At 44.9% G+C, this 25903-nt stretch overlaps 1 protein-coding gene across 1 annotated transcript; it reads left to right on the top strand.

Moving 5' to 3' along the window:
* Positions 1-25903, top strand: LOC140214447 (venom metalloproteinase antarease-like TpachMP_A). The gene is made up of 12 exons (XM_072285804.1): positions 1-75; positions 8882-8974; positions 11031-11172; positions 15000-15157; positions 16683-16754; positions 18063-18199; positions 18303-18352; positions 21525-21633; positions 22534-22704; positions 23680-23815; positions 24391-24528; positions 25820-25903. Exons 2-12 carry the CDS (start codon positions 8942-8944, stop codon positions 25901-25903), a joined length of 1230 nt encoding a protein of 409 aa, XP_072141905.1. The 5' UTR covers positions 1-75; positions 8882-8941.

Here is a 25903-nt window from a genome sequence, read left to right as displayed (position 1 = left end):
TTGCGAAAGACGTCAGTCGCAGCGTCGACGCTTGCAGTCCATGAACACGAAAACGGGAAACCCACTGTTCATTTCGTAAGTACATTCCAAGAGGAGTTATTGCGCTTTTGCTCTTTTTTTTTCTGCAAAGAGCTTTTACTAAAAAAACAAGCATAGAGAGACAGAGAGCGGGGAGACTTTAATGAAATGATCGCGAGGTTTACCTGAAGGCTAGTCTAGCATGCCACTATAGGCTAGCCTTTACTAGACAGCCATTTAGACTAGACTAGATTAGACTAACTACTAGGCTACTAGGTTAGTCGTGTCCCTAAAGTCTAGCCTTCGCTAAGACACCCAGTGACGTATGAACTATGGCGCACACGCGCACGAAACATGTCCACATATCAAACGATCAAGACAGACAGTGATTCTCAAAAAGTAAGGCACAGCCTTCGGTTGAGGCCAGTATTCCGCAGAAAAATAATCAAAACTTCCTAAGCGCACGGTGGACGGTCAACATTACATCAAAGTACTAAAAAAGCTTGCAGCTTCAACTACGAACGTTTTAACTTTTAAGGGGGACGTTAGAGTAACTGTACGGATGCAAAGCACTAAAGCACTTGCGAAAACCCGAACAACCCGCTCAGGCTGAGCGATGCTCTTAACTATGCAATTTGGAATAATTTCCTTTTATTTTTCGCGTCGCAAGTATACTTATGCGGCGAAGAAATGCTCAGTCGTGGCTGGTCAACTAGCAAACTGGAAAGCAAACTTGTGAAGTAACGAAAGCGAAATGTGGAAATTGCACTAGGGCAAATGTCAACTTCCGATTGATTGGCAGACTAGTTTATTGATTATGGCCTGGACTGATTATCTCGTGCTATATTACACTTCTGAATTAGAAAGCGACAGCAAGCATTGGTATTTGTGTAAACGACGTAAAAATGAACAAGAAAGAGAGACAACGTGAAGTGAAAATTCTCGGAACAGCTAGCTGTGGTGTTGCAAATTATAGCCACAACTAATCGAGGGTGGTATGGGTAGGTTATTTTAAACTGAAACTCATTGAATTTGGACATATAATAAAGTTAAAAGCGCAAATTTCTTGCCAGCGTTTTGTGCCTCTTGTCTCCAACAAGTGAACCGGATTTCATAACAAAGCTACAAAATCGACAATTGCACAAAGTCGTCACCAGGGGTGCTATGCAGGATGCGCCGAGTTTGGCGAAACTCGGGATCTTCACGAGCTCTGGCAACACCCCAAGATGAAAGCACAAATGGTACCGAGACACAGTTTATCTTTCGAGAAGCCTCCAGTTTCATTGGTTTATCTAGATTCACTCTGGGTGGCTATCATTCCTTGGGCGTTGTCTTCTGGGCGGTCGACAAACTGGGGCTCACGTGATCATACCGTCTTTGCATGGTCGCGCCTTCTTTCACTTGTTTGTCGTTCCACCGAGTGCATTACACGCACAAGCGAGTTATAAAACAAATGCATTTAATACAATATGATTAGTTAGTTTAATGTGGTTTAAAAGCATTTTAAAGCTTACAAGATGTACACTGAATGTGTATTCAACTAATTTGTAATTTAGTACGCTTCGCATTATACCACGAGGGAACGCTGTGATGGCGTCATCACATACATTCATCGGGCGAGCATGGCGGCTAAACATCGAAGAGGCCCAGTGTAAACAAACTCGTACAACGAGCTTGCAGTGCGCGGCGTAGTGATCAGGCTCGACGATGACCGCTATTTCTTGGATAGTTCTGTTCCTCCGTGAGCAATCTTTCCGTGCACCCCGAAAGACTGCGAATAGCTTAGGCGATTTTACAGATCGCAACGCGTACTTACTGTTCACGGCACAATCCTGAACAAACAAGTTATCCGGTGCTGCTTTTGTGAGTGCGCTGAGTTCCTCCACTCTGCGTGACTGCGAGCGTCACGAATATTGCATAGTGTGTGCAAAAGGAAGACAGCCGATATAGCTACGATGCGACAAGGAGGTGGTGCCGACGATGGATTTTGCAACCAACACAGTGACGGAGGCATCGACAAACTGCAGATAAGTATATTTCTACTGTTTCATATTTAGCATAATAATAGTGCACGGATTAAGTCACTTTCGTAGTAACGAACTGAATGTCCTGCAGTTTAAAAAAGGCATTGAGAGCCAATGAGTGTTCGTGCTTTTACATGTACGTGGGCCCGCGAAAATATGGAAAAGATAAAGGTAACCTTCACTAACTTAGTGATATAACAGAAGTTCATCAGTGACATTCAGCCCGCAGAATCTATGGAAGAGTATCTTTATCCAGGTGAAATATGAATAGCAGGTACTGGTATAATGCAGGAAACTTATACAAAAATTTCATGGGTTGAACAGCACATGGGAGGCATTACCGAATCGTGATCGCCACGTTACCGATATCCTTGAAAAATGCTTAGAATCGTTGCATTCTACCGGTTATGCAATATGGGACATAAACCTGGAGGTTAACAAAGAAACTTCAGAAGTCGAGGACTGTGCAGAAAGCGAAGTAACAAAAATTGTTGGAGATAGCATTAAGGCAGGAAGACAGTGGCGTAGTAAACCATGGCAACTGATATGCTAGTTGAGATTAAGAAAAAAAATGGAATCGGTGGGCAGGCCATGCACATCTTCAATCACTTGTTGCCAATTTATAACAGGTGATTACATAAGCGTGACAGAATGGATGTCAAGGAGACAGAACTGCAGCAGAGGATGGTAGAAAATTGCGTAATGGGACAAAAATATGATGTTTGTAGGCAGAGGATGCAATCAGGTCGCATAAGACGGGATTGTACGGAGCACCATTGATTTTGCAGTGAACAAAAATAGGTTTGTGGTGGTGACAGTAGAGACTCGTGAAGGTTCGAGGACACGTCAGCTGTTGGCACACTAATAAACATTACAATTGGCTCTGAAAAATACAACCCGTTTTGAAAAATAAAGCAATGTTGTCCCGACAAATTGTTTTATTATGCATACACTAAAGGCTTCCACAGTCAAGGGCAGTTAGTACCAATAGTGCAATGAGCATTATTATTTGTAAATAATGGTTTATATGCGGCTGATTCATTCCAACAATCCACTTTTTTTGCAGCAAAACATTCTGCTGCTGGAGGCACTCAACCGCCTGGTGGCAGTAGGCGAGCGCCAGGCACATGCTCTTGAGAGTGTGGCAAGGTCCAGAGGGCTGCTCTGCAACAGTAGGATCAGTGCACTGACTGCTTTCCAGTCGAGCCCCCAGAACACACCTTATCAAGGAGCTTTCAGTTTATTATTTTGTTTATTATTCAAGAGCATGAATAAAATTATTGCAGTAAACATTGTGCTCTGCATATTGGGACACTTGTAACATGCACTTGATGTCTCTTCAATATGGGCAAACACATAAGACAACCTGGACCTTGTAAATGAAAAAGACACTAATGCAGCATATACGTCATTGTGCTGTTTGTTCTTTCTATGTGCAAGAATACAGTGGGTGTTCATTAGCCACAAGATGAACGGTGTGTGTATTTCACAATGAAAAGACAGGAAATGGCATGACCTTAATAATGCTATCACCTATAGACTGTGCACATGAATGCAACACTCCCCGATTTAAGCGTGCCATTACATGCACGTTCGATACCACATATTTTTTAACAATGTCATATATTTGCATGTACTAATTTTCACACAGCTGAAGCGCATGCATAGCTCACTTGTGGTGCATCCATTTCATAGGCCAAATAATTGTACACTTTGTCCTTTTGTGTTGTATGAAAAGCGGCATCCTCTAGTCGGATACAACTTCACAAGAGAGGAGAGGCCCCGCCCAGATGACCAAAGCACAGCAGCCGATTGCCTCCACGTCTAAAGAAATAGTCCTTCTCCAATGAGCGGGTATTAGTGCGTCCAGCGGCACGACGTCAGTGTAGAGTGTGTGCCCATTGGTGCAGGCTTGTGCTCACCTGCCGTTGAAGTGCAGATCCGACTATAGAATCACGTAATGCCTTGCACTGGTTGCATAGACTTTAGCAACTTGATAGCACACAATGATCAGGAACAGAAATCTATAAAGGCACCCAAGCAAAGCTGGCTGGCCACACTTCCATTATGAGGGGCTGTAAACAGTTCTCACCAAATATTCCCATGACATCCTTGAAAAAGAGGTGGTGTTTGGCACTTTAGAATCAAAAACAGATTACAGTGAATGTTGTGTACCATGTTAAAACAAACTGAGCTTGGTTATCTGCACAGCATGTAATGAAAACTTGTGCGTCACATAGGAAACAAAGTGCTCTGTCCAGTACAACTGTCGAGTTTGCTGTGGCACCTATTATGTCATTAGTGTCAACACAAATTTTCAAAGGCCATTCATTTCAGCATTATTTTTGTATGATGGTTCTTTCAATCAGTGCTTGTATTACATGAGCAGGTCGATTTGAAAGCAAAGCTTTGTTTGCAAACCTTCAGACTTCCATAATTGTGTGGCAAGGCACTGGCATGGTGTCAAATAGCTCACACTTCCTCGCGGTCCTGCACCAAAGAGGCCCAATGCTCTATTTGAAGTTGGATCGCACAACAATTCGACGGCACACAAAGAAGAGTAACACACACAGCAGAGCGTTCTGCTGTGCGTATTTCTGTTCTTTGTGTCCCGTCAAATTGTGGTGCAATTCAGCTTCAAGCTTCTATACCGATACAACGAGTCCTCAACCTCACCAATGATATAGTTATTAAGCCACAATGGCGCACATCTTTGAAATGTCCCAACACGAATTAGCTCTCCAACAAATCAGCGCTAGCATAAAATTTTGCTGCACAGGTGTATGCACGTGCCATATTCTGTACCACTAAACTCGCAGGAATCATAGGGGCAAGCATTAACCAGCCTTACTGCTGCCGTTACCATCATCATCATGACACCAATAGAAAGACAGTGCTGTGTTTCAGTAAAGGGAGTGCCAGAGGGAAAGGCGTGACACCGAGGCTTGAGGCTTACAATAAAAATAGCATTTACAACACATGTTCAATGCCAAAATATGATGCATATCGCTCATCCTACTTTGGCATTGCGGCAAGCTTTTACACGTTTGAGCATGTCACAGTTTGTGTAATCATTGCTCTAAAGCTGTACAAGAGGTCTATTCGCTTTGCAATCTATTTTTATCATGGCGGGTTAAAGACCCACTTTTCATTGGCATCTGCACCACATTTCTCCCGATATGTAGTTTTGCCTTGGCGGTTCACGACATCTTCACGCACACCGAGTTCTGCAGAGCATTGGATCTGCATTGTTCTACTGCTGAAGAATTAGAGCCCTATTATGAGACGAAAATATACGATTTGTCCATACAGAATACCGCTGCCCCCCCCCCCCCCCCAAATGAAATACACTGAACCACTGGCACATGCACCAACAGTGAACACAGCAAACACTCTAAAGTATTTTCTTCATGCAAGCCAGCACACTAAGATTCTCAACGCATTTTCATTTTGCCATAAATGTACAGGCACAACGAGCTTGGCGCAACATCCGCATCTCGCACTGCAACAAATTGTGCAATGCCTTGCTGTTTCATAGTGTGGCCGATAGATGACGCATGACCAAAATTCAGCATTATGCATACTAAGTAACTTTTACTAAGTACTAAGTAATTTCATAAAAAAAAACCAAGTTCTTAATGAGATTAGCATTCACAGGGTACTTCACACAATTTGTGATATCCATTTATCTATTTATACTTCATTAACCTCTTTCCCCAAAAAGGTGAGCCATTTGGAAGGCACCCTGATAGGCAAGTAGAACAATCGGTAAAAAGTCAGCAACCAGCGAAAAAGTCAGTATCATAGGCTGCCGCATGTGTGACGTCGGAAACACAAAATTTAAGTCTGCTACAGAGAAGTGACAAATTTGGCAATGCGGTGCGTCTAGACATTGCTTCAATGCTAATCACAGTAACGCTGACATTGAAGGCACCTTAATTCCTACGTACGTTGCGTCGACACACCCGACTACGTTCGTAATGTTTCCGCGAAGTAAGAAGCGTTTTTTTTATAAATGCCCGCTCAGCCGCAGTCTTCGGGAAAGCCAGCCACCGCTTCCGCACTGCCGTATCAATAAGCGCATCAGACATCTCTGACACAGAGGCTCACAATAGTTTGATGACGCCCAATGTAACACGCGGCTACGACGCTTCTCTGAAAACTACCAGTCCCGTAGAAACGGAGGGCGCAGAGGACTTGCTCTTCAACGGTGAGCGAATGAAGCCCGCCACGCTGTCTCCACAGACGAGAGTCTTCGCCTAGCTCGTCACACAGCCAGCGCACTGATGTCTTCGACAGGCCAAAATGACGCTGAAACTCCACGGCGGTCATGTACGCGAACGGGTCCAGACGGTCATACTGACGCTTGCTGCCGCTGGCTGCAATAACACAGGCAGCTGCTGCCGCCGCCATGTTCCCGAGTTGAACTCGGAGGGGGTTTCGCGATGTACGAGTTTAGCACGAGTTCGCCTGTCAATCAAAGCCAGAGGTCACGCCCCGCGCGAGGCATGTAACCCTTGTGCGCGCACCCACCACGGTTGGGCCACGCCCAACTTATCTTTCGGCTACAGCGACGCGGTGCCGAGCTGAGAGGCATCAACAATATTCACCACCGACATAAAACACGCACAACACACTGTTATCGGTGATGTACTGCGCACTACTATCAAAAACAAAGCGTTGACTGTCGCTGGCTTCTCGGGCTGAGATGGCCCCACAGCACGGTTTCATTGCCTGCATTGTGGCGACGTAGTGCACAGTAAATAATTATCGGCACGTCACTGTAGCTGCTTGCAAAGCGTCGATGCGCCGAGGGTGACGACGATGCTGAGGAGTGCGTATCGCAGCAGTCGTTTGAGATGGCTGCTCTGTCATCGGTGATATGTCGAAGCCACAACGTCGTAAACACGATCAGCGTCCGAGAATCGCTCGCTCTTCTAGACCCAGTGCAATGGCATTTCTCCATCACAAGCACTGCGCACTCAACAGTTCCACCACCTTCCTCAGTTCGAAGTCTCATTTCTTAACCGCACACAAGAGCCTTCACCTGCCAAAATGCGATTGCTGCGGTGTCGTTACGATATCCTTCTGCGATCGCTGCTGGCTCCAGCATAAGTTATCCGCAAGCACCTTGGTGCGCAAAAAACACTCAAATACTGCGTACATGCGCTCAGAGGCACTTTCACTGGGCAAGCGATGACAAGCGATGAATTGTGTCGATGGGAAGCACGCACTTCTTCGCAATGCATCGCCGAGGCTTCGCGCACAAAGATAAACTGGTACATTTTCACTAAACTGCGTCACTACGGGCACTACGGACCACCATTTTGCATCGACAGCCGTTGCTCGCGTATTTATGACTAGTGTATCGTTTTTAGATGGTAAAGCGGGGGCCTTAAGGCGCCTGCGATGAACAGCCGTACAACGGCGCTGCGTTTCTATTCCCCTAATAGAGAAAGAGTGGTGATCACTGACATTATTGGGAATAGCACTGTAGCGCCCCTAGGCGACGTCTCACCATATGAACTGCCTCGTGCGTGCGACCCGCTTCAATGTATCCGCTTCTAAGCTTTCGCCTCACTGTCGCCACTCGCGGCAAGAAGTGCAAAATTTAATAATTTGCTCGATCTCCGTTTGTCATCAGAAATTTCTAGCATTCAAAACGAAAAACAGACACTTAAAGAAATAAAAATGTTCGTTATTTTATTTGTTGTATTTTAACGTATTCGTTTGAGCGAAAGCGCAGGTGCAAGAATGCGCTGCATGTACTCTGTTCGCATTCGATCGAGGATATAAGGATAGTTGCTGAAAGAGGAGGCACGCCCTTGACGCGCCCGGGAAAGGCGTGGCAAGCGGCTCACGGCAAGTCTGCAGACAGACAGCGGGACAGCCACGGTATTTCTAAGTTGCGATAATCCGTTGATAACAATACGCGGCGCTGGCGAGTTTCGTTGTGCAGCCGTCTGCGCTTGAAACGTGGAAGCAGCGTGCCGCGCAGGGTGCGCTCATGTTGTCATACGCGGCTTTTTGTCTACATATTTTTTTGCCTGCAGCCTTTGCGCGTTTCACGCTATCTCCGTTCACTGACTGCCGTCGAGCAAACTCGGATAAAACTCGGGTGAACGAGAAACTCGGCGCATCCTGCATAGCACCCCAGTTCTACGACTTCAACATGAAGCAAACTGGGGAAGAGACGTGAAACTTTATACTGATAGCTTACCCACTGATCGGCGATTCTCTTGAGCCGAACAAATGCCGACAATACAATAAACAGAAATCAACAAGTTGAACCGGAAACTGCACATTTAAAGTGAGTCCGTGTAACATGATAAAGATTTTATAAAATTCTAACGTATGAAAAGAATTGTAGACTTGATAACGAACACTACGCTTGAACATGCCATAAAAATTGGAGGCACAAGCCCTCAGAACTCGAAGTTCACGTGGGTCGCTCGACAACTCGGAGGAAGCGTTTACGTCAAGCACTGGCATAGTCAGGTAATGACGAAAGCAACGACAACATAATCGTGTTTGTTCATTACTATTTCTCTGCGATCACGCAATACCGAAATGTAGGAGCTCACATAATTTTAACGTGGAATGGCCAAAAGCGAAACGAAGCCGAGCTGTTTGAGACAGTCGAGTAATTGGATTGTTTCAAGAATAAGGTATCACAGAAAGGCAACAAAGCGAAGAGGGATGAGCGCTTGGCTTGGATTTTAGCGTATCACTTTACCTGACACGTGCAAATGTCCTTAGAACTGTGTTTCATGTACAGCCATGACAACCGCTTACTCAAGGAAGTGTATATTAACTTTCGTGTTTTGATTAATCTGCAGTACAAAGGAGATGATATCGACGGAAACCTCTACGAGGATGAAAGGCGGCTGGCCACGGTAATGGTTACAGAGACCGACAACGGCCTTGAATTGGTATGCGTCAATGGAGTTCTCGTGCGATCCTGATTATGTCAATATCACTGTGTCAATGCGTCACCGCAATCATATTAAAGAGCACACAACCTACCTTTTTGAAAGCTGCCGTCATGAGAGAGCAGGCGCTACAGAACCCAAGTTTTACTTCAGAGTTGAACGCTTGATGTAGACATGGGAAAGCTAATTCCAGGGCTGTTTTCTGTAACAAGTACGCTCTATCAAGCTGAGGAAGTTCTCGCGAGGATTGTTACAGTCTTGAAATACCACTGAAAGCTTGATGCATCCGCATTTGACACTGATGTGCAGTAAAGCGCTAACCGGAAATACCAACCATTGCAACATACGCGTATATACTATTTGAAGTGAAGGACCCTACTTGGAGGTAGGCCACAAACACGAAGGTAAGAATACATGGCCGCCAATTTGTTCGTAAATAAAATTAAAGCGTTGATTTGATTTCCGACTGCTATTATTAAGGCTTTTTCGTAATGTTTGAAAGTAATGGTTACACTTTAGAGACATATTTGAGTAAAAAAAACGGCAATAGGGACGAGAGCCGGGCAGTTTCATCTATTCAATTATTTTTTACAACCAAGCCCAAGTGGAAATGGCCGACGGCCGACGTTTAGAAAACTGCTGAGGGGGCCGCCTGTGACAGGTTGGTAAGCGAAGTGTGAACTATACGTCGTGCCGAAGTACGTTGCCAACGTACTGTGTCAGGTGCATTCAAAAGAAATTTCGTGCCTTTCGACCCCAGCATAAGGCTTTATCGCAAGTGCCTAACTTATATTAAATTTTTGTGGAACGACAAGGGCTTTTTTTCAACTTTCTTACACGACTAAGCACTTTCTTCCTTGCTTAGTTGAGTGAAGTAATTGCCTTCACGAAACCAGTGTGTCCCAAAAAGTATCTACATTCTTTTTTCCTAAATATTTTTTCTGTATGTCATTTTTCATTTCGCATGGTTGATTCTCTACTGTGATATTTTTAATGACACCAAGACTAGCCTTTTAATGCAAGGCAGACACAACTACAGTCTCTTTAAAATGGGTATTCATATTTTGATAACGTGGTTTCAGCTATCCATTTGTTCTCGTCTATGTGCACGGGATTATGTAGCACAGGCTTCAGCACTTTGTGATTTTTGTAAGATAACTGTTTTGTAATAAATGTTTAAATGAATATGATTTCAGTGATGTAGCACATTTTGTACAGTGCATGGTGTACATTAAGGATGCATGCCTGCTTGTTATCGGCCAGGAATATGCAGCTTCCAAAGTATAAGCCAGGCTAGAAATCCATGCAAGTCTAACGTAGGCCTAGACGTAAGCCGACCTACAAATTTTCATGGGACATGGTAGGCTCTATGTAGGCCCAGACATGGGCCAGCCTTTAACTTGCCATGGGCCATGCTACGTTCGATGTAGGCTCAGACGTGAGCCGACCCAAACATTGTCATGGGACTTGCTAGGTTTGAAGCCGGCCATGTTGGCAGCAGTGATCGGCCCTAGGTCGGCACCCTAATAATTGCATGATGTAAGACAAGGCCGATGTCAATCCCCAAGAACGTTACAACTGAAATGGCCAAGCATGAGTCACAGGTGTCACGGTTGGCACCCATATACTTGCCCGACATTGGGCTGAGCAAATTTTTCCCATTGGGAAGACCTCGCCTTTTTATTGGTTCTCTCAAACGTAATGCGCGCTAGCTTAAGGCATAACGGTCATATATGTGCTGAAAACCTCGCTGCTGGCGCATGTCCATCAGACGATTTTCGCACGAATCGAGGAAATGGCCAGATGTAATGCATCGCGAACTAGGCAAAAGGTCACAGGGAATTCCATGGCTGCGTGCATGCTTTGCAGTGTTTAGGAGCATTAATATAACTGGGGAAATAGCTTGAAGATGAAAACATACCTTATGCTCTTTCAGTCCAGCCGTGCCAATGATGCATGTTTGTAACTACTGTGCGATATGCGACGTGACGAGAGTTGAACACTGTACGCTTAAGATAACGTCCTGGCTTCTAATCCCTCGTCGCTCTAACTGCAGGAAGGTGTCGTAGGACCACGGCACAAGATTTCGCCAGTGCCGGTGATGGAAAGGTCCGAGGATGGCAGTGTTGCTCACATGATCTACGAAATCAAAGAGGAGCCAAATGGCATGTTCGACACTCTCATTCCAAGAGGAACGGGTGAGAGTCATATAAGCATCTTTGTTTTGACTGCTCACATCCTTACTGCACTGTACGGAATGCGAGAAATGATATGGCTTTGTTCCCAGTAAATCTCCCAGAACAAGAAAAGAAATAAATAAAAATAAAACAGGGAAACTGTAAATGACAATAATCCCCCTCGTCGCGCTGTCTCGATTGCTGTTGCCGAAAAACTGAAGTGTCGTGATACTTGGTTTTTATTGAACTTCAATGACTGTCGTTATTTAATATTTGAATTTTTTCTGCAGTCTTAATGACTTCCCTCACAGATATAATGTGATGTTCAGTGGGTTAATTTGATCAAGAATAGCTTATTGTAGTAATGCTTGATAATATAATAATAGATTCGATCATCTTAAAAGCCTCTTAGGAACTATTTAAATGATATTTATATATTTATTAATGTATAAGTTTCCGTTCATAGAAAACAAAGCGAAAGCAGGCCTCCCATCAACACAGACGACAGATAAGTATGGAATTTCGAACAGTACTTTTTATTAGTCTCTCCTTGGCAATCTTTTAAAAATATTGCATTCACTCTCAGAGATTGCCACGCGTAACACAGTTACTGCCACTTTCGGCATAATTTGGGGCTTTTAGGAGTTAGCCAAACACTGTTCAAGATTTACACTAAGTCTGCGTCACGTCTGTTGGAGTGTGGGCACAAACTAGTTTGTGGTAAATAACAGACGACGCCGTGAAGGCAGAGGAATACTAGCCCACTAGCCCACCACGAAAATGAAGTGCATGAATCAGCTGTGCACGTGACCTAATCAAATTGGAGACCATGGAGCATCGGTAGGTCGATGATGTCAGCGAAAAGGACGCACACTGTGATGGAATGTGATGGTGTTCTTGTTGATTGACTGAATAGGCCTAACATCCCAAAGCAATGGTGGGCTATAAGAGACGACACATTAGAATGTTCCATAGTAATTTGGAATATCTGGATCTGTTTAACGTTCGCGCATAAGCACGACACACAAAAGTGTCCTTGCATTTGATCCTCTCTAGAAAGTGGTTGCCGTGGCCGGTAATGAATCCGGCCTCGTGCTTCTGTTGTTGGGTACAATTTCACTCCTAAAGTTCGCAACATGTCTGTCAGTACGTTTAAAATTTACTGTGATAGCTTGATATTGCCAGGAGACGCTGTCAGTCATATTAAACGAGAACGCCATCGAACCATGCACAAGGAGATATTTTTGTGAAATTTTTGTCTTCCGCTTCAGCTTAATAGTCATGAGTGTGGCAAGCATTACCGGCTCAACACGAAGCGGTTTGATATTGTCATTAAACCAATATACAATATACAGAGTCAAATATTGCAATGAAGAAGCAGGTCTTGTTTCACGGTGATGAAGTATTTGAAGCGTTCTTTCCCTGCCCTTCAAAGTCCAGATCTCAAATTTTAAGCCTGGGTATGAGAGAGAGAGAGAGAGAGAGAGAAATGAAATGGGAAAGTCAGCGAGCTCACGGGAGCGAACGATTTGGTTTGCTACCCTGCATGGGGGAAAGGCAAGTGGGGAATAAAGATGGAAGGAAAAGCACAGAAACAATGCAAACTCGCGCAAGAAACGAAGAAATAAATAAAAAAAGGCAATGGTAATAGCTTACTCGAACGAAAAAATTACCGACGATTACGTTACTTCCTAATGCGAAATTTGAGCGCAGCAAATAAGCTGTTTCACCTTTTCGATAGATTGAGGCAAAGAAATCGAGCAACACATGTATGCGCTATCACAGAATTTTTGTTTTATTTTTCACACGTATTCCTTTAACAAAGACTCCACTAACAGTTCTTGACAGTCATGAAGGAAGCTTTGTGGTCGGAGAAATAGACTGATATATATGTTCGACTTGGTACACCAATGCTTGATTCTCAAAGACGAGATCTATACAAGTGCCTCGCGAGGTTGTCACAGCCGTGGGACGCGTTACGAGCGAGAGGAACGGGATGTTCTCCCGCGTAAGTGTTAGGAAATTGCTGTTTGTCTTTATGTCAACATTAAAGTCCCCCACTACTAACATCGGTGTGGATCGATGGACGGTTAATGCGAGTTGCAGGAAGTGCACGACGTCTTTCGTGAGTGCGGTAGGGGCGAAGTAGGCAGCTACTACCAGCAAGCCGTTGGGCAACTTTGCGGCGCACAGTTCGCCAACTTCATGTGACGTGCCAAACATTTCGACTGGTATTGCTCGTTTAGCAGCAGCAGCAGCAGCAGCAGCAGACGGAGGACTTCCATCGGTCGTCTCGCTCATGGCTCAGAAAGAACTGGCAGATAATTTCGCAGTGGCGAACGGCAGCGGCAATTTCGGCTCGGGCGGTGCACATATACAGATCCGCCGCCACCGATCTGGCTCTCTGATTGCCACCGCACAGGGCGAACGGCAGCGGCAATTTCGGCTCGGGCGGTGCACATATACAGATCCGCCGCCACCGATCTGGCTCTCTGATTGCCACCGCACAGGGGTTGCATTGGAGGAGGAGCGAAGAAAGGAATTAAGTTCGAGCCGGCGCTTTGACAACCGGAGACTCGCAGGAAGAGGGGGGAGGGGGGCGGCGTGTACACCCAGCGGCAAACGATGGGGGCAGAAGCGCGCGCAGCAAGCGGACAACACGATAAAGGGAGGAGGGAAGAGATAGCAGCGACTGACTGATGCCGCTGACGCCGATAGTGAGTCAACCCCAGCTGCGGAGTTGGTTTCAGGGACAACGCCGCCGATGCCGACACAAACAATATGATACCCTCGCTTCCGCAGCGCTAAGAACCAGGTCTAGCCGTGGGAAGGTGGTCACGTATTCGTCGACGTGCCGGGGCCTACGTGAAATAACCGGCGCGTCGGCAACTGAAGAGCACCCTATCCGCCACACAAGAACAGGGGGGGGGGGGACCCTTTCCTCCTCTTTCTGCATGGCGGCGACGGTGTTCTATGCAGTCACGTTATCTTGACTCTCTAGCGGCGTCAGCGGCATCCAGCGGTATCAGTCGGTCGCTGCTAGCGCTGGGGGGATGAAAGGGGGGCGGAGCTGGTTACGAGGCCGACGACAACGCCGACGACGACGCGAAACCCAGGAACGGACGCCAAAGAGCTGCGCTCTAAAAAGCTTAACAGCGCCTTGACCGACTACTGATTTGACGACCTTATAGGCCGGCACTCTAGGATTGTCCGCTCTGAAAACGGCCGGCACACACCCGCGCCTATATGCACACCCGCGCTTAATGCGGGTCGAGCAAATTGCTTCTTTGTTTATTTTTTGGCTCTTTCCTCCATTTTTCTGGTGGTTGGACTTTCAGCGGCAATACAAAAGCGCCGATGGAAAGGGCGCGCGCTGTCGCGTAACCGAGCTGCGGGTCGTGTTCGTAGTCGAACGCCAACTGCTGCGCAGCTGTTTGAGACGCGCGTGGTTGTCGCGCGAGATCATTGGGGCAGCGCGATCGGGAGAAGTACAGCTGCACTGCAGCACACCCCTCCGCTTCTCCCGCCACCCTCTCCTCAGAGGGCTTGGGTGGCGGGAAAGGAGGATGGCAGTCGCCTTGCACAACGGCGCTCGCGCCGCTGGCCACGTCACACATATGACGAATCGGCTTGTACGTAGGACAGTTGTGCGCTTGTTAATGGCTCTGTTCTCTACGGAATTACGCAATGAAACAACAACCGCTATCTCGGCATTCTGCCTGCGGGAAATGTACGCCTTAAAGCGCATTAATCATTTAATAAAACGAATATAGGTTTCCCGAGGCGTTAGGCTGTTCTCTTACATTGACCATCATCGTCGCTGGTTTCCCACAATTTTTATTTTTCAGACAAAGCCACGCTGCTCACCGAGAGACAGTACAACTTTTACCAAACGGTTCCAACGGAGGTCACCGTAGAGCTGTTTGTCATCTCCGATAAGATACATCAGCGGCGCTTCGCTAAGACGCAACACCTGCTTGGGTACATGTGCGTTGTGATCAACAGCGTGAGTTCATTCGTTCTCATCGTCGGCTCGGTTCTTAATGAAGGGCGAATGAGCCGCAGAATGGTTTCGCTAAAAACTGAGGTATTTTTTCTACGAGAATTGTGGCGCGGCAATAAGGACACGGTTGATATAGAAACAACACGGACAGGGACTCATCCGTGTCTGTCCATGTGTGCGCCCATCAGTGTCGTTCTTACGGTCAGTGTCCTTACTGGCGCGCAACAATTCTTGTCAGAAGCCCGCATCAAATAGGCCAACTATGTGTTTGAATAAGTTTTGCAGAGCTCTTTTTGAAGTTTATCATAAGAAACCATTTATGAAACCGCCATCGGGGATCGCTGGGAAAGGCCTTCGTACTGTAGTGGCTCTAGTAGGAATAAATAGGATGAAGAGGAAGATGATGATCACGATTATAATGATGCCGCCTAGAAAAAGGTGGCAGGTGTGAGGCAGTGGATTGCCGTATCACAGTATGGTCGAATGGCCTGCTGTCTTTCCAAAGGGCGCTACCGGAGTGCCAAACGCTAATGAGCCAGAATTTCAGTTATCATACTCTCTTATCTTGCTTCGACGCATTGCACTGGTACAGTCGCAGTCAGTCTGGAACGAATGTGCATATACGACAAAAAAAGAAAGAAGAAAAAGTAAAAAGAAAACACCTATGTGTGTTGCACTTCTTGTAACCGGTGCCGAATAGCCGTGGTCCATGATAGTAAACTGCCGCCAAAATATGAGTATAAATCTCAAGCGAAGTCTGCCGTAATTATGGTGAATAGTATTATAGTCTCAGCTCAGCGGTGAAGCCAGGCCACACTGACTTGCTTCAAACTTCATAAAAAATTTCAGAAAAAAAAGGGGGAGTGGGTGACAGAATACGATGCCTGCACCAAGCAAGCCATTGGAGGCTAGGGTGATATTAAAGTAAACGAATGGGCGCACATGGATGATCTGATAAATTAAATAGTAGTTTTTGCAAGATTGTAATATCATTATCATCGTTTATTGCCTAGATAAAATTCCCTTGCGGTGAAATATAAAGAGGTAGCGTGGACATGAATAAACACAGTATTCACGAAAAAACAACAACGAAATAACATTATAAACTGTCAGGGGCGCAACCGGTAAACGGAATGGGCATTATTGAAGGCATTGCGCACGTAATGCACGGCAGAGGTGGCAGCAGAGTAATTAGTTCTAGAAACAGGCTGCCAGTAACTGCTTAAATATTTGTGAATTGTGCTTATTTCCTATTGATTATGTATAAAAGAACTCTGGAATATTAAGTGAAGGAAAACGCAATTTTGCGGCAAGTGCTTGGATACGGAAGGCAAGGCTGGTATATGAGACTTCGCTTGATAACCTGGCTGATAGTAGGTTAATTTCTCTGATGTGTCGCATTTTCCGTGGTATGAACGCGTTGAAAGTTATGCAGTCAGGGCTCGAGCAAGTTCTGAGGAGGCAAACTATGATTTATTTTGCAATCGTCGCAAGGACATCCTCTTCTAAAGTTGTCTTTTTCTTTCAGGCCAACTTACGCTTCAAGGACACGAGTGCTCCAAGGATAAAACTGCTCCTGACGGGACTAGAGCGAGTTCTGGTGATTGTCCCGAATTTGTATATTCATCCCGCGTGTACGTGCGTGTTTCTTTATTCGCGGCGGTGTCTTAGCCGCAACGGAGATATTCCTTGCTACGAACAAGACCACATGTTGGAGGTGCTCCAGTTGCAAAAGCCTTATCCAGATGAGGTCGAACTCGCAAGTATCAGCAATGAGGGAGGTTTTGAGATTCAGCTAGGTTTCAGACAAACAGATTGGCAGACTGAAATACAGAAATATTAGATAGATAGATAGATAGATAGATAGATAGATAGATAGATAGATAGATAGATAGATAGATAGATAGATAGATAGATAGATAGATAGATAGATAGATAGATAGATAGATAGATAGATAGATAGATAGATAGATAGATAGATAGGACGCAGGATACTTAGGCCCTGTCACCTAATTTCAATTGAACATTCTTGTAAAATTTCAATTCGGGACTTTAAGGGACAAAACCACGATCTGATTATGAGGCACGCCATAGTGGGAGACAACGAAATAATCTTGACCATGTGAAGTTCTTTATCCTGCACCAACTGCAGGGTACAACACGAGCGTTGTTGCATTTCACCCCCGTCGAAATGCGGCCAGACCACACGCGTCACGAAGTAGGTGAGCTTAGGAGCAGGCAACTGGCCAATATATTCGGACTTAATAGAAGAAAGCACGCTATGCGAGTGTAATCAACATTCCTCGTTAATTATCCTGAAGATGTTCATTTGCCCATGGCATTTCAGAGGAGCGAGAGTTGAGATTGTCTATACGAAGGATGAAAGCTTCCAGGTTAACGATTCAGTCCCCTATATGCTACTTCGGAGCGAGTCTCTCTCTCGGCCTCTCTCTCATATATATATATATATATATATATATATATATATATATATATATATATATATATATATATATATATATATATATATATATATATATATATGCGTGATTTAAAAGACATCTGCGAGTCAAATTTAATTCAAGCGTATTAAATATACCGTGGTCCTCGCAACTACGACGTTCCTGTTAGTACTGCTCGGTGCATTGGCATTAAGTAGTCAATATCAATCGATATCAACCAGTCTCTATGAACATTATTCTCAATAACCGGTAATACAAGGTACTTTCTTAATTAATATTGTTAAATGCAGTCCAGTTTTGTTGAGCTGGCATGAAAGCTGAAGTGCGTACTTTCCTCCAGGGATCGTTCAAGCTGCCTGCTTTTCTCGCGCGGAGGTTGCTGAACCGTCTTTTGGAAAATAAATAGAGTTGAAGTTTAACCAACTTGTTCTCCGTGCTTTCTACAGAGCGCACGGGACGAGCCATACTTTAAAGGCGACGACAAGTACATGGACGACACAACAACGATCACGCAACTCGTCAACTACGTCAAAGTGAAAAAGCGGCAATTCGGAGATCCCGACGTTGTCTACGTAGCCACGGGGTATCTACACACTATATCTCGATCTTGCAAGAAGCCTGTTCACAAGCGCTGTTCTTGGCTTATGAAAAAATGTTAAACAAGGTTGCTTTTCCTTTTTTTTCAGACGTGACATGTATGGTATGGACAGTGGTGTGCCAGATACTAGGCGTAAAGGTAACGCTGACACGCTTGTTCGAAACTGACAGTGAAGCAAGTGGTTTCACAAAAAACATATTCCGCAGCTAAAGAATGTGTTCAGTACTGCTGCACATTCGTGTCCACATAGCATGAGATTGCGGTGCTTCGGTTGATTAATTGATCGATCGATCGATCGATTGATTGATTGATTGATTGATTGATTGATTGATTGATTGATTGATTGATTGATTGATTGATTGATTGATTGATTGAGATGCTCGAACGTCCGAACTAACTTTCAGGCTGTGAGATAGATTGTACCGTAGCGCTCCGGAGTAATTTTGACCACTTGTTTTTTTTTATCGTGCCCCTCAATCTAAGTGCACAAAAGTTGTGTACTTCGCCCCGTCGAAATGTGACCACCTCGTCCGTGAGTCCGGCCCGCGACCTCTAGCTCAGGAGCAGAATTATATGGGCACAGAGATACCGCGACGGGTACTTCTGTTGGGATATGTTTTGGCAGTTGTGCGCCTCACGGCTTCCAGAGGCAAAAGCCTGATATGCGAAACAATTAGCAGAAATATCGAAAGCAGATAACTTTATAAGTCCATGCTAAAAAAAAAAAAGAAAAACGTGAAGTGCCGGAAAGAACGGTAGAACAAAGGAATTACAGGCACGGGCGCTGATAACCAAACCAGATTATCGCCCGAGGAGCGTACTTATTTGTACTGAAATTGTGACGATTATCAAACACTGCTTCGCGGGTGCACGTCCACAGCAGAAGTAATTAGACGAGCTTACACAGGCTAAATCGTGTTAGATCTTAGTTTGATAATGCCCTCAGCCTTTATTTTTATTTGAAGGTGTTAATCGCTTTATCACGTTCTAGTTGAAAGTGAGCGCTTGCGTATCTGATCAGTTATTTTTATTCCACCCCGCATTCGGAGCGTTTTCGCCGTCTTGTACTCATGGACTTAATGAACATGTCCAAGTTTCTGTTCTGGTTAAGTACCGCCATGCTACGGTTGAAGGCACATACCAGGTTCTGTTCGTACAGACACTGCAGATAGAGTGCGAGAAAATGTAGTGAAGACCTTAAACTTTAATAGCCGCGTAAACTACGCCACGCGCTGGACTAACCGATGGTAATCACAGTACTTCTGGAGCGTGCTGCATGTTATTCGCGCATATTTTTAAAAGGATTAGAAACGGCTTCAGCTAACGCAATAATGGTCCGAGGCTGTTACAGCACGCCTCTCGCATAGACAAACAGTCATAACTGAGAACACACACGCATAAAAATAACTAAAAGATATAAAGGAGATGTTAATAGGGAAATTAAAGCAATATTTGAGCTTATGTACATGGACTTTATCCTAAAGTTCATGCACATAAACACAAATATTGCTTTAATTTCCCTTAAGACATTACTGAGTCAGACTTCCCGAGAAAGATAAGAAGCTGCGGACAAAGTTGAAATATAGGCACCGAGCTGGCCGGAAAAATTCTCTGAAAGAAAAAAGATAATAAATAGCCCATCAACAATGAGAAGAACAAGAAAGAAAGAATGGTGGAATGCATGGCTTAAACTTTTGTTTTTCCTTTACTGCTGCAGTTACATTATCATCAGCATCTCTAGAGCTTTAATTATTTCGCAGCTTGCGCTTCTTGGAACGAGTGCGGAAATTTAGTATATGGATGAGTACATAAGTAGACGTAATAGCATCATCTTCTGCAATTATGATCCTTGACAATATTATTCTGTGCAAGAAAAAGAACATTGGTTCCAGAGGTAGGTTATTGGAGCATATGTTTAGATATTTATCATAGCTATAGAGCGTAATAAGTAAGATCCAAATGCAGGACTACCCAAAACACATTACGAAATTGTTTTCTCCAATTTTAACTTCTTGTGAAAAGGAAGTGAATCTCATAAACGCCCGGAATCTGACCAGCAGCATATCCTTTAGTCAGGCATTTATAACCACGCGAAGTGAAAATAAGGCCAGCAAGGCAGATTAGGAGAGCACGGGAACGGACGACTTCATCCAAGACTGCTGATTCAAAACTGCCATGTGGCTTGAACTGTGCGGAATTGTCATGATAACAATAACAACAATAAAACAACATAGTCTAAAAACCGGTTAACAATGCAACATGTGGTTTCCTCCGCAGCTTTTAGAAACTGTGTACCCGTTGACATCAATGACAGCCAAAATGTGTTTGACTCCTCGACAAAGAGAGAGAAGCCGTATATGGCAAGGGTGCGGAGGTTAGCCAGACTGAGTCCGGTTGGCTACCCTGCACTGGGTGAAAGGGTACGGGAAGATGAGAAGGAGGAGGGGCGAAGTTCACACTTTGCACGGGTACATCACATAATGAAGCGTTCATCGTTCAGTGTGTTCAGGGATAATAGATACAAGCAAATTAAAGACGTGGAGGTTAACCAAAGGTAATCTCCGACTGGCTACCCTGTACTGGGTCAGGAGAAAATGGGGCACAATATATGAGATTGGAGAAAAGAAGTTTAGGAGAATTTCTAGCTTAGCTAGTTGGTGCATGGCTATGTTGTGAAGAATTGCGCGTACAAGAGTACAAACACAGTAAAGAAGTGTAGAAAGTACGGGTGAACAATTAACAGAGGACTGCGTGGGCGCTGCCACAGGGTTTAACGTCCCGGAGCTGCATAATTAGAAACACAGTAGTGCAGCATTCCGTATTAATTTTGACAACTAAGAATAATTAAAAGTGTACCTCAATTTAAGAACACCCGCGTCTTTGCATTTAGCCCTTATCGAAACGCGGCCGCTGCGATCAAGTATTGTACCCGCCACGTCCGGCTCAGCAGACCTGTTTACGGAATACATTTATTGGGTGGAGCACGAAATAATAGTGAAGAAGTACACCAATATATATGGAGGTCTTCTTACTTTAGCATTTTAAGGGAAGCTTGTTGTTACGACTTATTTGTTCATGTTAGCTCAGGCTCCAGGAGAGCGTTACAAAGTGACAAAATGGATACAATGAGGATGACAAGTGCACACAGCTACCAGGTGTTGTACAAAACTGAGACTTAGCACCATACAAGTAGCACCGAGGAAGACGCTGAAAAGGACTGTACACAGTGACAGGTGTTTGTGAATATACGTACAAAAACTTCGAAATTTACAACTGACTAAAGCTATTGCTTTGCTATTTTACTTTTCAGGACTGGCCTTCGTAGGTGGCGTGTGCACCAGTTCGCTTGTGGGCATCGGGGAAGACAATCCCGGCTCCTACGACGGAATGCACGCTCTGACACATGAAGTGGCACACTTGTAAGATTTTGTGCAGACATCACTTGTACGTTTTATTCTTAGAGATAGCGCACTGCCTTCATACAAGAAATTTTGGGAAGTACTAAATATCACGTTACAGGAAAGTTCTTTTGTCTGACTTGAAGTTTCGCAAACGGCCAGGTATTAAAAATGAAATGTCTTCATCAAGTAAAAAATGCCATAAAAATGTGAATGCAACAACCGAAGCGTACCTTCGAGCTGCGTCTTTCATTTTAAATCCGGAGTTCATAGTTGCTGTGCAGAAGGTGGTAATTTCTAATACTTTAGGCAAACTGTGATCGTGTTGAATTTTGCACGAAGTTTTCAAGTTTGTATTTTGCAGTCTTCGCCTACACGGCGCCAAGTCCGAACCAACTTTTCACTGAAACCATGATCTCCCAATTCCTGGGAGAGTGTTCTCGTAGCTGTTAAACTGGCAGAGAATATTCGACTCCTTGAAATGATCTCGCCAAAGAATCTCAGTTTGAATGCTTGGGTATCGCTGCATGCGTGTTGATATGACAAACAGGATCAAAAGAAAAACATTGAAACACAGGAGACCGATTTCCTAAGCCGATATACTTTAACCATGGCCGTGAGCGTCGCTTGCACAGAAACCAACGAAGGCGTCTATTTGAAGTCGACAGGTCTTTGCGACCGTTTGTAGACTTGGTGTGCTCCTTAAAGGGTGCGCGCGACGATTGCTCTACCTGTTCCCTTCTTTCTCTCTTTTAACCACTCTGCTCCTTCCCCTAGTGCAGGGTAGCAAATCAGACGCGCGTCTGGTTAATCTCCCTGCCTCTGATTGCTTTTTTCTCCCTCTCTCTGAGGAGGACGATAGCAATGTATGCATTCTTCTGTGCATCAGTCCATACATGCCTGTTGTGCACTCCCTTGCAGGTTGGGAGCTGCGCACGATGGGGACCCGCCCATGACTAACATCGTGCCGGGTCACCCAGGAGCCTCGGGGTGCCCGTTCAGCCAGGGGTACATCATGAGTTACCTCAACACCGGACCAAACTACCATCGTTTTTCCCCGTGCAGCGTCACTCAGATGCGATACGTCATGAGGTTAATCTTTGTCACTGTCACGAGCGCATGCTTGTACTTTACGTTGCGATGGTCTTGACGGTGAACTTAATCTCTTGTAGGCAACATTACGCAGCTCTCGACGTCTCAACAGGCTCAACATAGCTATGTTAGACCCTGGAATTGAGAGTGTGTGTGTGTGTGTGGAGGGGGGTAGCACTGTATTAATTTTGACTACACGTGGCGGCTTTACGGACTCTCAAAGCGGGTATATCAGTTTTTTTTTATTCATCTCTTATCGAAGTGGGGTAGTCACTGCCGGGAACAGAACTTGCATGCGACCTGGTACTCTGCCGTACGAGGTCGCATCCGGCCACTCTGCTACCGCGAGTGGTAGGATGGCGACCTTGAAGCAGACATTAAGAAACAGTGAGGAAGGCACAAGGCAGTGAGGAAGGCACAAATGATTTGTTTATACTGGTCGCAGAAAATAATTATGGATCATAAGTGGATGAGGATTCTTGGGTAGTTAACGCATATGATATTCACTTTCAATGAATGTATGAAAGAATTAATAAATCGCAGAAGTGTGCATTGCTGGGATAGTCGGTTTAACATAGTAAAGAGGGCAAAAACAGAGCATAAAATGACAACACAAGAAAAGAGACCGCACACCACGGAGCGATGGAGTCTTTGATCGTCTCTTGAGTAAGGCACATGAGTTGGAGGTGTAGTTCAAGCTTCAATGAATTCATAATAACTGATTTGAGCATAAGCATACATGGAGCAGTTTAGAGACTTACAATATGAGCACTCTACATGAACATGCATGTGGTCCGTGCACCGCATTTAAGCAATAGGAATGTTTCTTAATGCTGTCACAGAAAAAGTGATTCGACTTTGTGGTTACGGAGTTGACCGTCAAGGCCTCCATACAAAAAAAAGTTGTACATAATGGTTACGTTAAGTTTTCACGAAGCTCTGTCCTGTCATTTTTTTCCCCTCAACATTGACCAGATTGAGAGGACCGTCCTGCTGGTGGCTTAAGTCCCAAGGGCACAAATTAGATGGCTACTATCCCGGAATGCTGGTTAAACCAGAGGATATTTGCAAATATAAACTTGCTGGCCAAGCAAGCGTGACAGCAGACACGGTAGGCGGTGTGCTTTCTTTTGGATTTTGTTAAAGCTTCACGCAGTAACCTTTCGCACTTATTTCTACTTGTTTCCTTCAGTGTGTGTTCTTAAAGATCAAGAGTATAGCACATCAATAAAAATATAGCTTCAACACGTACGCTAAGGTTACAGCTGTAGGGAACACTTGACCGGCATACGGAACAACTTTACCTATATGGGTTGTTGAAATGCAGACATCTTCTTGAGGTACACGATAATTGAAGTTTGTGACCATGATATAATAAATGCCAGTTATTAATAGATTATGCAACTGAACAGACAGTGTGTTCGCTTACATCTGTAAAATTAAATAAAAGTAGAGACGAAACTGAACACCTTGGCTTAGATAATTATGTTTATTACCAGATCAGCGGATCATGCAACTACGAGATATGACTAATAGCTATATGATCGTTCGTCAGACATACTCACATCAAGCTTTGTTTCTAATCACTTTTCAAATCACCAATGTCTGTTGACGAAACAGCGAAGGGATGATTGCGCCTGGTTAGGTGCGCACAACGTGATCCCTTTTCTGTGCTCTCTCTTTCAGTCACCTGCTGTCGTTAAGCGCTGCAAAGTGCGGTGCGTGTACTCGAAAGCTCAGCGCGGCTTCTTCGGCAGAGTCTACGCGACCCGTGAGCATTTGGAGTTCGAAGCACCAGACTACGCAAGTTGCGGGAACGGAACGGTAAGGAATTTTCGGTGCTCCGACCAGCCCTCTATAGTGCGAATCTTTACTTCGCAAATAAAGTAGCCCGAGAAAAACGTTGATAAGCGATGTGCATGTGAGCAATAGGTTTTAAAAACCAAATGACTGGCTCCAAGCATGCGGCTGCTGAAGTGCAATGAAGACGCCATCGGCTTGCTGGCCACGCGCAAACCACCGTGGCTTGACGCTAAGCGCTCATATGAGTGGCTTGTCCTATAAGAAGGTGACTTACTACGCATTTGTCTTCAAGGAGCATGCTTAAGAGACGGCCGACGAGAAGGAAATGTGGACGCCGTGGTAGATGTCAGCGTGCTGCTCAGTCATTGGGACAAGCTGACACAGCTTTCATTTTCATTATTTCCTCCTTGCTATCATCCACTGTGCTAACTTTCTGAACAAGAGTCAATCACTTCATATTTTCAGCGGTAAGTCTCATTGGAAGTTTCCAGCGACATTTGCTGCGTGCGTCATCGCAGTAGGTATAGCTGCTGCAGTTTCTAACTCGCCCGACAACGGCCATCGTCACGGAGACGCGGGCATTACGCAACAAAATTGAAACCTAGAAAAGTTGGTCCAACACGTGATCATGGCGCGACAAGTTTTAGCATGCACCATCGCCGCACTAGACGCGCTAGGCGCACGCCTTTCTGTATAGGCAGCAGGTGCGACAATAGCGGGGAGCTGCCGCACTGGCATTTTGCAACGAAGGCGGTAAATGTGTACATTTCAACCAACGATTGCTACGATCTGCCGAACAAGAGCGCGTTGAATAAAGCCTACCAAAAACCAAGCACACTGTGCCGATCCCATCGGCTGCAGGGTCACGTACTGACCTGACATTTTGAGAGAGAAAAGAGGTAAAAGGAAAGTGCTTGCTTTTAAATGCTCCCTCCTAGTTTATTTACATTTTCCATGAAAATTATTATATTGAACTGATTTCTGGAGTTTTACGTGCCAAAACTAGGACTTGATTATGAGGCACGCCATACTGGGGACTCCGAATTAATTTCGCCCACCAGGAGAGCCGGTGTGCAGGAGATCACCAGGACACCGGCGTTCTTGCATTTCACCCTCATCAAAATGCGGCCGCGCCGCGGCTAAAATTATAATGTTGAGTCCAGAAGAAAAGAAAACTCATCTGGTATCGAGCGTGACACCTCCAATTCTGTAAATCGTTATTGAGATTAACAGCGTCTTTAATATCACGCTTTATTACAGCGAAGCTTTTGGCCTCTCGGTGGTCAGCATTTTTCGTGTTCCCGCCCGTTAGCAAAAATATGGGCTGATCCTGGCGGCAGTGCCGGCCAAGAGCAATGGCTCGTGCTGCTGCTGTTGCGGCGACTGCAGCTTGTGA

The sequence above is a fragment of the Dermacentor andersoni genome, unplaced genomic scaffold, assembly GCF_023375885.2.
Source record: "Dermacentor andersoni unplaced genomic scaffold, qqDerAnde1_hic_scaffold ctg00000044.1, whole genome shotgun sequence".
Lineage (NCBI taxonomy): Eukaryota > Metazoa > Arthropoda > Arachnida > Ixodida > Ixodidae > Dermacentor > Dermacentor andersoni.
This window is presented reverse-complemented; position numbering and strand designations above follow the sequence as displayed.